Source organism: Beta vulgaris, chromosome 6 (genome assembly GCF_026745355.1).
Source record: "Beta vulgaris subsp. vulgaris cultivar EL10 chromosome 6, EL10.2, whole genome shotgun sequence".
Classification (NCBI taxonomy): Eukaryota; Viridiplantae; Streptophyta; class Magnoliopsida; order Caryophyllales; family Amaranthaceae; genus Beta; species Beta vulgaris.
Window position 1 is genome coordinate 39,911,993 of NC_079207.1, and position 12,778 is coordinate 39,924,770.

At 38.2% G+C, this 12,778-nt stretch overlaps 1 protein-coding gene across 1 annotated transcript; it reads right to left on the minus strand.

Moving 5' to 3' along the window:
- Positions 1-597: 597 nt before the first annotated feature.
- LOC104908478 (microtubule-associated protein 70-2) lies at positions 598-9,177 on the minus strand. Its single transcript, XM_010697597.4, has 11 exons — positions 8,467-9,177; positions 8,279-8,364; positions 6,984-7,049; positions 6,705-6,875; positions 6,452-6,622; positions 6,178-6,333; positions 5,880-6,026; positions 5,413-5,484; positions 4,784-5,311; positions 4,190-4,377; positions 598-1,062 (listed from the first exon to the last, which is right to left on the minus strand). The coding sequence occupies exons 1-11, from the start codon at positions 8,747-8,749 to the stop codon at positions 1,023-1,025; spliced, it is 1,908 nt and encodes a 635-aa protein (XP_010695899.2). The 5' UTR covers positions 8,750-9,177; the 3' UTR covers positions 598-1,022.
- Positions 9,178-12,778: the final 3,601 nt, after the last annotated feature.

The following is a 12,778-nucleotide window of genomic DNA, read 5'->3' on the forward strand; positions in this document are numbered from 1 at the left end:
AACCTCTTTTTTTTGCGTTAGTGTTTGGTTGGTTTATATAGTGCTACATGTGTGCAATGAATCTGTTTTTTTTTTTTTTGGAGAATGTTCTCTGCCTTATGTAAGCATTACAGTTGGTAGGAAAAACTGAATTTTCTGGGAAATGTATGTAACCCTTAAATAGGGAAAACATGAATTTGGTGGTAATTGGAACATTTGGTAAAGTGATTTCAAATTTTAGAGGGAAGCCAAAAATTTTTGTAATGTTGAAAAGGTGAATGTTCCATGTAAAGTGATTGTACTTGCAAAAATTGGAGGGAAAAAAAATTGTATCCCTTTTTTTTCCCAAAGCTGGCGGGCCTTTTCTATGTGGTCCCCAACATTTTTTTTCCCCTCCTTTTTACATGGGAACCACTACAATTAATCTACTTCACTTTATACTACTTAAACATGTTTAGGAAATTTTGCCTAGGAGTCCGTTTTAACAACAATGTGGCATCTATTATGAAACGGAAGAAGTATAAATTAAAATCTGTGGAAGGAATCCGGTATAAACTAATTCCAGTATTTACTTGAGCCCAGAACAAGAAAAGAAGAGAAAAGCGCAGAACGAAAAGATTGAAACGGTAGCAAAAGCTGAAACTCTGATTTGATCTGATTCCAAGAATATTAACAAACCTGAAACATCACACTAGCTGACTACAAATACAAGGGGCTCCAGCACATGAGCTAGAAGACTAATATCCCTATCTATACAACAAGCACACCACTGCCATTTTGGAAAATACTCTTGCCACAAGGTTAGTAACTTCAGAATCCTTAAACTGAAAGTCTCAGCACGCGATACGGGAGGTAGTAGTCAACAGTCAGAAGCATACCAAGTAAGGATGCAATAGTTTCCACTTAATACAGAATAAATGGCATGCTGATTGCAACTTATAATCAATCACCAAATAAGATATAAAGAATAAGAAAAAAGGACACGTTGGAGCAGAACTGTCCAGTTTTACTCCTAAGAGCTCCTAAAGCTGTTCAGCTATCTGTTATTGAGTGCTGCGTGTTAATCCGCCTCGTCCAGCAGTTCTGCATGAAGATTTTCAATTGGATCAAGGACAAAACTAAATTATACGCAACATACTTGAGTTGAAGCAATATAACACAACATTCCCATATGAGTTATGACAACAAATCTGCTGCTTCAAGGATGAGAATTTCGTTTTCCTGGTTATTTACATGAAATGATGTCATTGCAAATTACAGATTATATAAAAAGTCATGCAACGTCAGGTACACAATCGACAAATGCAACATGGAGTTTCCAATTATTACCATCTAACATGACAGGCCAACTTGGGACTTCAGAAGTTTATATTTAGGGAAGGCAGGAGATACAAGGGATTGTAACGAAAATCATTAAGGTTTCGCCTGCACATAAATTTGTTAGTTCTCAAAAGCTGGCATGGCCCAAGTGGACATATTTCGTAACCTTTACGTCTCCCATAATAGTACTCCCCAAGCCCAACCTTTTGGACACCACCAAAAATTATCTCAGACACTTCGTCCTTCCAAAGAACACAAAAGTTCTACTTTGAAACCCAAATTTCTTAAATCTCCCAAAATGAAACCATGTAACCTTCCTCCAGTGTAAACTTGATCCACTTTGAGTACGACAAACAGAGAAAAGGAACATAAAAGAAAAATAGAAAGCAGCCATGTAATCCCTCTATCTTTTGTTATACCATCTTTCACATATACCAAGGTAGACGGGTTAATGGCAGGGTCATGGGAGTCACATAGGTAGGTTTTTTGAGGGGAAAAGCAAAAGAGAGTAGAGCAAAAAAAAATCCCCAAAAGAAAAAGGGTCGGAAAAAAAAGAAGAGGGGAAACAACGATAACAATTGAAACAAGCAAGTTGACCAAATATAAAACTCAGAAGTATCTCATTAGTACAGAAGTTGTGGATCAATTGTGAGTGATTGCTTGTAATTGCATGTAGATGGACAGAATGGAGAAGGCAATCACTGTAGTTTAAGATGATGATGGGAAATTCAAGAGTACCAAAGTACAAGAATACTAGACATTCGCCAGCTAATTGGAAGTCTTAGTTGTCACTTGTTAGTAAGATTGACTTGTGTGCAAGTGAGGATGTAAGAGGAGTCATTTCTAGAAACACGGATGTTATGCCACTGCTTGGAAGCATAGCAATATTAACACTGCTTCATATGTCCTATATGATGTGTATAAGTAGCTTGCAAACCTTTAAACTCTTGTTTGATAGCATTAGCAACCAAACAGGTACATCATACATATCCTATCAAAGATAATAAATAAATGATCATTTAAGACCTTGTCAGATCCTCGACCACATAATATTAACAGATACTGTACAAGATTTGAGAAATAGCAACTTCTATAAGAGGATTGTCTGTTTCATGAGTTCCTTACTAAACTTAACATGCTAACCAACCAACCATAAGGGAAGTGTTCGTTAAGGCATCTACTTCCTAAGGGGAGTCTTGACTGAATCCCCCTCCCCCCCCCCCAACAACGCCAAGTGACAATTGGAATTGGTTGGTTGTTGGGATGAACACTAAAAAGTTCAGGGTGGTTTGACTCAATCTTATAGTTACACGTGCTTTTCAAAGTAAAAGCCTCACTTAAGGGTGGTTTTTGGTTAATTTTCCTTGATGATAATATTCTAGATCAAAAACAATAAATGGCCCCAACTTTCCAGAAACGCTGTCCACTACACTCTTAGCCAAACACCGAAAAGTACATAACATTAAGATGGTACTTGGTATAGTTTTCTCAAACTACAAGGAAAGAATAACATGGTAAAACATAAAGGATCTAGTAAAACAGACAAGTGGGCATGGAAATAAAATATACCTGTGAGCTATGTAAGTCAGACTCGACTAGAAGGGTCAAACACGGGTATATGTCCAAGGGTCAGACACACCCATCTTATGACAATTTAGCAAAATTCGGTCCAAAATGAAGTGCCTAAATGTCATTTGCATGTCCAAGTGTTGATAATCTAACACGGACTTAAGGTAAAATGAAGAGTCGGGGTAACATAGCTTGTGAGCAATGACAAATGTCATAGACAAATATGGAAGCCGGTGATTATTATGCAGACTGTTAACGTCTTCTCCTTACAACAAATATGCAACAATCACATATGGTGATTGTTTCGATATAAATAAATAAAATAAATCATTCACCCTTGCACAATTAAAAATAAGCTATATTCTAAACTGAAACATGTCCATCATGTGTTGCTTACTTGCTTGACATATAAAATTTTAATGAGTTAGTGTGATCCCAAGATAATAGAAGAGCTGGAAGAATATGCAACACTTATATATGGTTATTGTTTCAAAATAAATAAAAATAAAACATTCACCCTTGCACAATTGCAAAGAAGCTATATTCTAAATTGAAATCCATCATGTGTTGCTTCACATATAAAAGTTTAATGATTTAGAGTGATCCCAAGATGATTTAATAGCTGAAGAATGCCTACTGCCCACTAGTGACATTTTTTTAACATATAAACAATTGTGTTACCAAATTTACCAAAATTCCAATCATTCTGGATTCTCGGATTATGTCATTTTTATTAGGTCCAGAATTTATTCAAATATGATTTTTAACATAATTGCATTTGGTCATTGATTGTTTCCCCACCCAAAAAAACATGTAAAAAAATCATTTGGCAATAACTTGATTAATAATGAAAAATCTGTTTGAGGTGGATTTTATAAGGTTTGAATTGCGGGTATTGGAGCAAAAAGGCGTCTTGCCATCTTCTTGAAATTGCTCGTGTCCAGGCTAATCTCCCTCTATTGCTTGGCCAAAACAGTGTATCCTGATTTGGTCACTCGCCTTATGAACCATGTTTTATTGGACCGTTCAACTTGGGATATGGTACAAGGATCTACTCATGGACATATTATTACAAAGTACGCAGCAGATGCAAAATAACAAAAACATGCCATGTAAAACTGGGCCTAACAATTTCATAATAGGCGTAATATAACATAACTTAACCAAAAATTTTGCACTATACAAAGTCCTTTTCATTTGAACATTAAAAGAATTCAAATCACTTTTATAAAAAGCATTCACTTAGGTCAATCCTTATGTACTAGTTTAATGCAAGAAATGTAACATGCCAGACCAACTATGAGAAATTTGAAACACTGACCTTCCAGCAAGCAACTGGGAACTGGACATAGGACCCTTGGCATTACCGAAGCGCTTGGCCCTGTTCTCTTGCTCCTTTTCTAAGCGCATGGCAGCAACCTCCTTCTCCATAGCAGCTACTTCCCTTCGCATCTTTTTCGCCTCAACTTCCATAGCCTTTGTCAATGTCTCTACTTTCTTTGCTAGCATCTAAAGAAAAATACAAACATAATTATACCAAGTAACCAACAAGAAAGCAGATATGAAGTTGCTATGGGAAGTACTAAACTAATACTTCCTATGATTTGTATTAATCAAAACCTTTTGACTTTTAAACTATTAATACACTCACTCTTCCCTTTGACCATATATCATGATGTACATGTACGGAAAGATATTGTCATGTAGAATCTTGTTAGCTTTCTCTTGAATATATACTTTCAAAGCATTTTCTAATATTTACTTTTAGATAATTGAAGATATTAATGGTTAACCTTGTGCGTTGGGAAGCATAAAACTCTACATGTTACAACTAATATGGAACGGAGAAAGTAGTAAGTGATAGAATAAAATCACAGAGATTATTTTGGAAAGAAAAGGCACAGAAAAGAGCCACCTCAATTGCGTCATCCTTGTCTTTAAGGCTTTGATCTTTTTCAAGACCAGCCTTCCTAAGTGCAACGACTTCCTTTTGTAGCAAGTCGTATAATACACCTGGGACGCTATCCTCCTTAACAGCTATTTCTGCATCATTTGGCTTTTCATCAGAATCTTCTTTGCAGGTACTCTGGGCCTCACATTCCTTGGACCCCTCAGAAGATTGGTTGACAGCATAATTTGTGCTACTTCCATTTAACATGATTTTACCCCTATCTAGAGACCTCGTACCACCATCGAATGATTTTGATACCCCCTTTGCATGTCTCAACATCATACTAGCACTAGAAGTTAAAGAAGATCTTGATTGAAGTGTTGGAGATCTCTTGGGTAAGAAGCCATTTGCTTTAGACATGGTATCCGCCCCTCCAAGGGACTGACGGCGCCCATTACTAATACTTCTTCCCTCAGGCGTAGATCGGTTACTATTGGTTGAAGTTCCTCTCAAGTTCTCTTCTAAAACTTTGAGGCGCAGCTGAAATTTCTCCTGAAGAATAATGATTCGGAGCATCTTTAAATATAACTAGAGAGGATATGACATATAGCTAAGCAGCCTAAGCTCCTCTTTTGCAAAAAAACTCATCTTACTTTTAACTGCGCTTCAGTCTTTGCGGCTCGCTCTGTTATAGCAAGTTTATCCCGAAGTTGCTGCATTTCTCCCTGCAATTATTCTTAGCACCATTAAGTTTGCCCAATAAGTAAGAAGCCTTTATTTTCTATTTCGTGTTAGTAATATGTATGTACTAGTGCAAGCATGCACTGTCATGGTCAATCGCAATGTCAAGCAATAATGATAGAAAGAAGAGAAGGCGCGGGAATGAGAGAGAAGCTGAGCGGAAGAATATGGTTTCTTAAGAGAGAAGGGAAAAGGAATCCTTCCAGTTCCCTCCGCTTCTCTTCCCTTCCCCCATGTATCCAAACAACGGAATATAGATCCCCCATTTCCCTTCTCCCCTTTTTCCACCAAACTCCCTTATCCAAACAAACTATCACAGCTAGCTTCAGGTATAAGCCATCAAGTAGACTTTAAGAGCAATGTATACAAACAAAATTACCTGTAAACACCGCCGCTCCTCGAGCCACTGCTTTACAGGCATCACTTTGTCGTTTGAATCTTTCCACTCATTAGCAACAACTGTAGCCACCCTGTTAGCAGTTACCTTCGCACGAGCCAGCTCCCTGTCCAGTGTTTTCCTTTCTTCCTACACAAAACAAAGAAAGCAGAGAATCTAGGTTCAGTCATGTGACCCATGTCTACATGTCAAAACAAATGCATCTCTAACCCTTCTCATAGGAACAAAAATAGCATAATAAGCATAATCCACTCGACAATTCTCAGAGAACAAAACATACATTCATTTCTTGCATTTTTCGCTGGTAATCCCTCACTGCATTAGCAGCTGCACCACCAGCCAGAACAGCCTCCTCTAGTTCCCGTACTGTTTGGGTCAGCTTTTCTACTTCTGAAACCTTCTGCCTATGCATCTTGTCCAAAATCTTATTTTCTTCCTGAAAAACACAAGGATTGACATATGAATCCATTCTACTCAAAAAGCAACCAACTCAGACTGCATAGACTGGAAAAATTGTCAGGAACATTAACAAACAACATGCATGTCAAAACTACCTGACATATTTCTATCTGTTTCATCAATTCTTGGTTTTTATTTTGGAGATCATCCACCATGGAAGCCTTAGCAAGGGCAGCCTGAACTGTCCTCTCAGCTTCCAGCAAAGCAGCTTCTTTTGATTTGGTGAGACGATCTAGAGCTTTGTTATCATCCTGCAGCTTTCCAATCTGCAAACATTGATGAATAACTATTCATCTAATCCTTATATGGAAGGGCAATAATTAATCCAAAAAGGCCACAACTAGTTACCTCCTGCCGAGCAAGTTTAAGTTCAGCTTCTAAAGGTGCAAGAATGGCTTCAATGGGAGGCATGTCATCATCCTTTTGGGCAGCATGGACCCTTCTAAGGGTGGCTTCTGCCGCAAATTGAGCTGCCATAGAAGCCTTTTTCTCTTCATTGATTTTCTTTATTTCTAGATTCTGAAAGCATCCACATGTTTAGACAGATGTGTACATAGATATACACGACATACCAATGACAAACTTTTGGGCAGAGTAGATTGGACCACTAGAGATCCAATCAATTACCTTGCTTTCCAAAAGATTTTCAGTCAGTTTTAGTTTTCCATCCACCTTCGCCAGTTCTTCGGTGAGCTAATTTCTCAGGACAGCACAGAAGAGAATTAGTTTGAATGCATAGAAGGACAATATAGAATACAATCAGAGAAATTATCATTTAATGGCCCGTTTGTTAGGCGGTCATAAATGGTGGTAATGGTAATTTCCATGTCAATGGCCATGGTATTGCTACTTTTTCCAAAACATCGATTTTATTGGTAAATTTCGTTACCACCCAAATACCCACATGCAAGGTTGTATTCCTTATTGGAAATTTAAGATGAAAAACACATGTTTGGCGATTAAGTTCCATTACCAAGGATATTCACGAGATATTCCTACAAAATGAGACTAAAATTTAGTACCATAATCTATCACCATAAATTATTACCGGCTACCAGAAGGGCTGTAAGATTACAGCTCAAGTGACCGGCGTCAAAATTGATTGACAAAGGTTAAACAAGAAAGTGAGATCGTAGGTGCAGCTTCACAAATGCATTATGCAACTATCAAGTTTAAACACAGCTCCTTGTGATGTGGCTTGTGAATGATTGTATGAAACAGGAGAGCGACAATACTCAGTTATATCTTCCACATCCCCATCCAGAACATAGGGAAATTCCCTCCATTTTCCTCAATCTTAGAATATGATTTACCCCCCATAGACATCAATTCTGGTAACTGATCTAAGAGCAAATAAATAAATAATACTGCAGAACTCCAATGTTAATAACAAGTCCCGGAACCTCGTGGAGAATTCACTTCTTTGATTCCAGGGTCTTGAAACCAACCGCATAGCCTCCTTATCATCATTTGCTCCACACAAAAACATCTTTTCATAAATTATGACTGAACATCCCCCTGCGCCCCGTTCACATACCGATATCCAGCACTAACATCTACCAATGACTCCTAACAGTCCACATAGCTCTAAGTTAAGCTGTCCATTTCTATGGCACGAAGGACAAACCAAATTCCCATTCGTAATCTCACACCTCTGTCATATTTCCGGTGCTCGCCACCAATCTCCCATAACAGACTTTCAAAGATAACAACTTCCCACCTGGCTTTCCACGCTATGATAATTACAATGCAGCAGGTCTTACAGCATATAATCATGTAACATTCCATATATATGTATACTTGGTAATGTGTTGTAGATATGAGATCTCACTCAAAAAAAAAAAAAAAAGCGGACGAAGATTACTAAACATAGCAGATTTATTGCACATTAACATATAAAAAAGAAAAGTTAAAAAATGAACCTCTTCAACAGCTTTTTCTCTAAGACGTTCAGACAACCTCAATGCTCTGATCTCCGCTTGTGCTTCAGCAAGCTCCCTATCCTTATCTGCAAAAAAAAAAAAAGGCGAAAGCGGATTTGATAAATAAAAGAAGAATAAAATGGAAAGACGATGAGAATATAAGATCGAAAATGAGCACGAGAATTGACCTCTGACTTCATTCTCAAGACGATTTAACTCGACCTTGACCGGATCCGAGCCGTGAAGGAGGTTTAAGAAGTCATCAGCATCGAGACTGGGACGGCGAGATGGGCGTCTACTACGGGATGAAGTCTTGCCTTCTTTGAAAGATCCTGAGACTAAAAGAGGCTGAGGTTGTGTACAAGGAGGAGTAGTAGTAGTAGTTATTATCGGTGATGTCGTATCACAAACTTCGTAAGTCTCTGTTGAAAGAGAAATACTAGTTTCCACTTCGTTTGGAAGCTCAGCCATTGTTTGTTTATTATGCTGGGGAAACAAACCCCCTAAATCTGTCTACTCTATCCTACTCAGAGATCACAAATCACAAATCACAAATCACTAATCCAAATAATGAACCAGATTCATCAATACCTATCTCTCTACACAACAGGGTAATGCGGATGAATTGCAGCAAAGATGGAGGGTTCAAATTAATGGAGCTTTTCAAATCTGCGTTTTTTTTTTTTGTTTTGTTTTCTTTTTGGTTTTAGCTTTTTTGGGTTTTGTTATTGGATAGAAATGTCGTACTGTAAATGTAATATAGAAGTGGTAACACAGTAAGAAGAGAGAGATGGAGAGTGTGAAAGAAAGAAGAGAGAGAGAGAGAAGGAAATTGGTTTGTTAAAAAATTAATTAAGGGAAGCAGTTACCACTCAGCTGGGACGCTTTGCTGTTAAGCAGACACGACCCAGTGATGGAGAGAGAGTGAGACAGGGAGATCACAGATGTGTATTCTTTCAATAGTTTTGAAAAACAAAACAAACTACAGATTTTTTTTCAAGGTTAGTTTCTGATGAGAAGATTAATTAGTTTCAGCAAAAAAACATTGATTATTAGTAAGTAGAAAAATGACTTAGGTCTTGTTTGATTGTATATAGGAAGTCATACTTCCTAAGAATTTATTTTTTTCATGTAGGCTCCGTTTGGTAGGGCGTAAAACGTTTTCCCGGAAAACTGTTTTCCTCTATTTTCAGTTTTACATTGTTTGGTTGGCAAAAGAGTCTAAAACTATTTTCCCTTGTGGTAAAATTACTCTCCCATGGATGGAAAACCATTTTTCCTTTCAAAATGAAGGGAAAACTATTTTCCTTCTCTCTCTTGTACACTCCTCTCACTACCTCCTTACTTTCCCTTTCATTTTCCTTTCATTTCATCATTTTTTTTACATCGAACCAAACAACGGAAAACTAATTTTGGAATTGTGTTTTCCATTGTAAATTGTTTTCCATGAAAATCATTTTACACTGAAAATATTTTACGCCCTACCAAACGGAGCCGTAATTGAAATTCCTAGGAAGTGTAAAATTGTGTTTGGTTGATAATGGGAAGCTCTACTTACCTAGGAGGACCTAGGTAAGTAACTTCCTCCATTTTGGAGGAAGTAGAACTTCCTAGGAAGTGCAAATTCCCATGGTCTTGCCAACTAAACAACTTCATATACTTCTACTTCCTAGGAATTTGCATTTCCCATGATTTGTTTTGTCAACCAAACAAGGGCTTAGAGAAAATTCTCGTTCCATTAATTAGTTATATACTAGTTCTTGTCTCGGGTCATATGCCCCAAATTATTTATCGACATGCATTTGAAGTTTTCAAATATAGAAACATATGTCTTTAAATGGTTTTTCTCCCACAAGGACCAACATGAGCATTATAGTGTACTTAGTTAGTATACTAGTTCTTGTCTCGAGTCATATGCCCCAGATTATTTATCGACATGCATTTGAAGTTTTCAAATATAGAAACATATGTCTTTAAATGGTTTTCCTCCCACAAGGACCAACATGAGCATTATAGTGTACTTAGTTAGTATACTAGTTCTTGTCTCGGGTCATATGCCCCAGATTATTTATCGACATGCATTTGAAGTTTTCAAATATAGAAACATATGTCTTTAAATGGTTTTCCTCCCACAAGGACCAACATGAGCATTATAGTGTACTTGGTTAGTGCATTAGCATATCAAATGAGACATCATAGGTTCGAGTTTTAAAACACACATTTTTATTGTTTACTGTCTCATTTGATTGTGTGGAGGAGGGGAGAGTCCATGTGGCAGCATGACATTTGTTTGTCTTGTGTTATATATATATATATATATATATATATATATATATATACGTTATGCGTGCGAACTTGAACGATTAGTGGGTAAATGCTTCAAATATTTGTTAGATCAATTATCCATTTTTTATCTGTATAAATTAACTAATAGAGTGACATATGTTGGAGTTTTCTTTCTTAATTAGGGTATATTGGTAAAGGGTAGACACCAAAGTTCTCAAGAGTTCTCATATACAATAGAAATAAGTTTTAGAAATTATTCAGTTTACTTCAAATAAGTTTATATAAGGTTTAACACCTTATAATATGAACTTCAATAAGTGTAGTTAACATTAATTTAAGAGAATTCAAGTGAAAAGCATTCACCATGGAGTATTAATTTACAGGATCCCGAGCATGTATGGAAAATTAATTTAAATATAATATGTCTGCCAATTGAACCTTGGTTGGAGCATAAGAAGGAACGATTAATCCATCTGTTGCATCTCGCACAAAATGAAAATCTGCCTCTATGTGTTTAGTCATCTCATGCAATACAGAGTTTTGTGCTATGTATAAAGCAGACTGGCTATCACAATAAAGTCGCATTCCCTTCCCGAGTTGTACTCCCAAAGAAATTGTTTTAGCTATGTCAACTCGCTAGTAATTGAAGCCATTGGACGGTATTCAGCTTCGGTGGAGGAAGGAGACACTGTTGTTTATTTCTTGGCTTTCTAGGAGATTGATGAATAACCAAGTAACACAAACCAAATATTCAACGATCTCCGAGTAAGAGAGAACCTTGCCTATCGGAGTCACATCATCCTTCTCGAGTCGAGTCATTGTGAAAATGTAACAAGATGCCTTGACCCGTTTTTTTCTTCAAATATCTCACTACTAGTAGTGCTGCTTCCCAATGCTCCTCCCTAGGTGTTGTAGCCCAAAAATTAAGGGCTACCAAGATGACACGTGGCCTCATCGGAGCCCTACACGTGGCGCATGCTCAGGGAGGTAGAAGTACACTGGGTCAGAAGGTTAAATGGCTAAAAGTACATTTCCCTGGAAAAGGTGTACTGAAACCCCTTTTATGGCCCAAAAGTTGTACTAGGCCCAGCTAAGGCAGCCTACATCTCTGCATAAAAGTGAGGTGTATTAGCCAATCAGGATCTGCCACGTGTCACCATTTTACTGCTTAGCCAATCAGATGCTCCCAAATTAGGGTGACATCAAGGTACAACAATCATTTCAAACAGTATATATAGTCCTTGAAATCAGGGGAAAGGTACGTTTTTTTCAGAGCATAGTACTGTTATTCTACCATAAATTCTCTCTCTAAAAGTTCCTTCATATCCCTGATATCTGACTTAAGCATCGGAGGGGGAAATACCACCCAAACCTCCAAGGTGGGTCCCTTTTTGCAGATTGCTGATCGGAGTTCAGAATCGGGATTCGAGCCCAATCATTGTTGCACAAGTCTCCAAATTAAGAACCTGAAGTTGGGAGTTGTTGTATTAGTTTACTAGTTTCATACTACGTAACATTTGGCGCCGTCTGTGGGGAGACGCAACAATGACAGATTGTCACTCATCAAACGTGGCGAGGAATACAAGTTTCAGGGTTCAAGTAGAGGATACTGTAGATGACGAGAGGCCACCCCGAGGACTGGACAAGCATCATGCTGCCGTTCATATTGAGGGAAGGACGGTGACCCCTGTCATCCAGGAAAACCTTGATCGTCCAGTGACAGCTGGTCACTTAGAGAATGTCTTAAATGACTTCCAGACCAGAATGGCCGCTGTTATGGAAGAGCAGATTAAGAACAATATGTTGTTCTTTCAGATAAGTCCAGGAGGAGAGGCAGTAGAGCCATTCAAAGGGAGGTCACAGGAGGGTCGTCCCGGAACCAGCCGGCCACCTCGGCCAAAGCTGTCCAGGCCGCCTTCCAAAGGAAAGCAGCCAGTTGTTAGTGACTCGAGGAGAAAGATGGACTGGAAGTTGGTAGTCCGTCCAGGAGACAATATTCCTCCTACCGGCCACAAAATGGAGACGGATGCTAGGGAGTACCTGGAAGCCAAGAGAGCTGCAGCCCAGCAGCATTCAGCCTCTAGTTCCACTCCTTATATGAAGGACCCGTCATTGAGGCTTCCGTCTAGGACAGTAGGACGAAGTCATGGACCTTCGGCTTTTCAGCCAAGGCAAGAAAAAACAGTTTTGCAGCCAATGGTGTATATGCGTCAG

Coding starts and splice junctions, on each gene's coding strand:
- LOC104908478 (XM_010697597.4), bottom strand. CDS start 8,749: ATGGCTGAGCTTCCAAACGAAGTGGAAACTAGTATTTCTCTTTCAACA. Junction 6,027..6,177: donor GAAAAATGCAAGAAATGAAT/GTATGTTTTGTT, acceptor TGTTTTGTGTAG/GAAGAAAGGAAAACACTGGA. Junction 1,063..4,189: donor TCCCAGTTGCTTGCTGGAAG/GTCAGTGTTTCA, acceptor ATCTTCATGCAG/AACTGCTGGACGAGGCGGAT.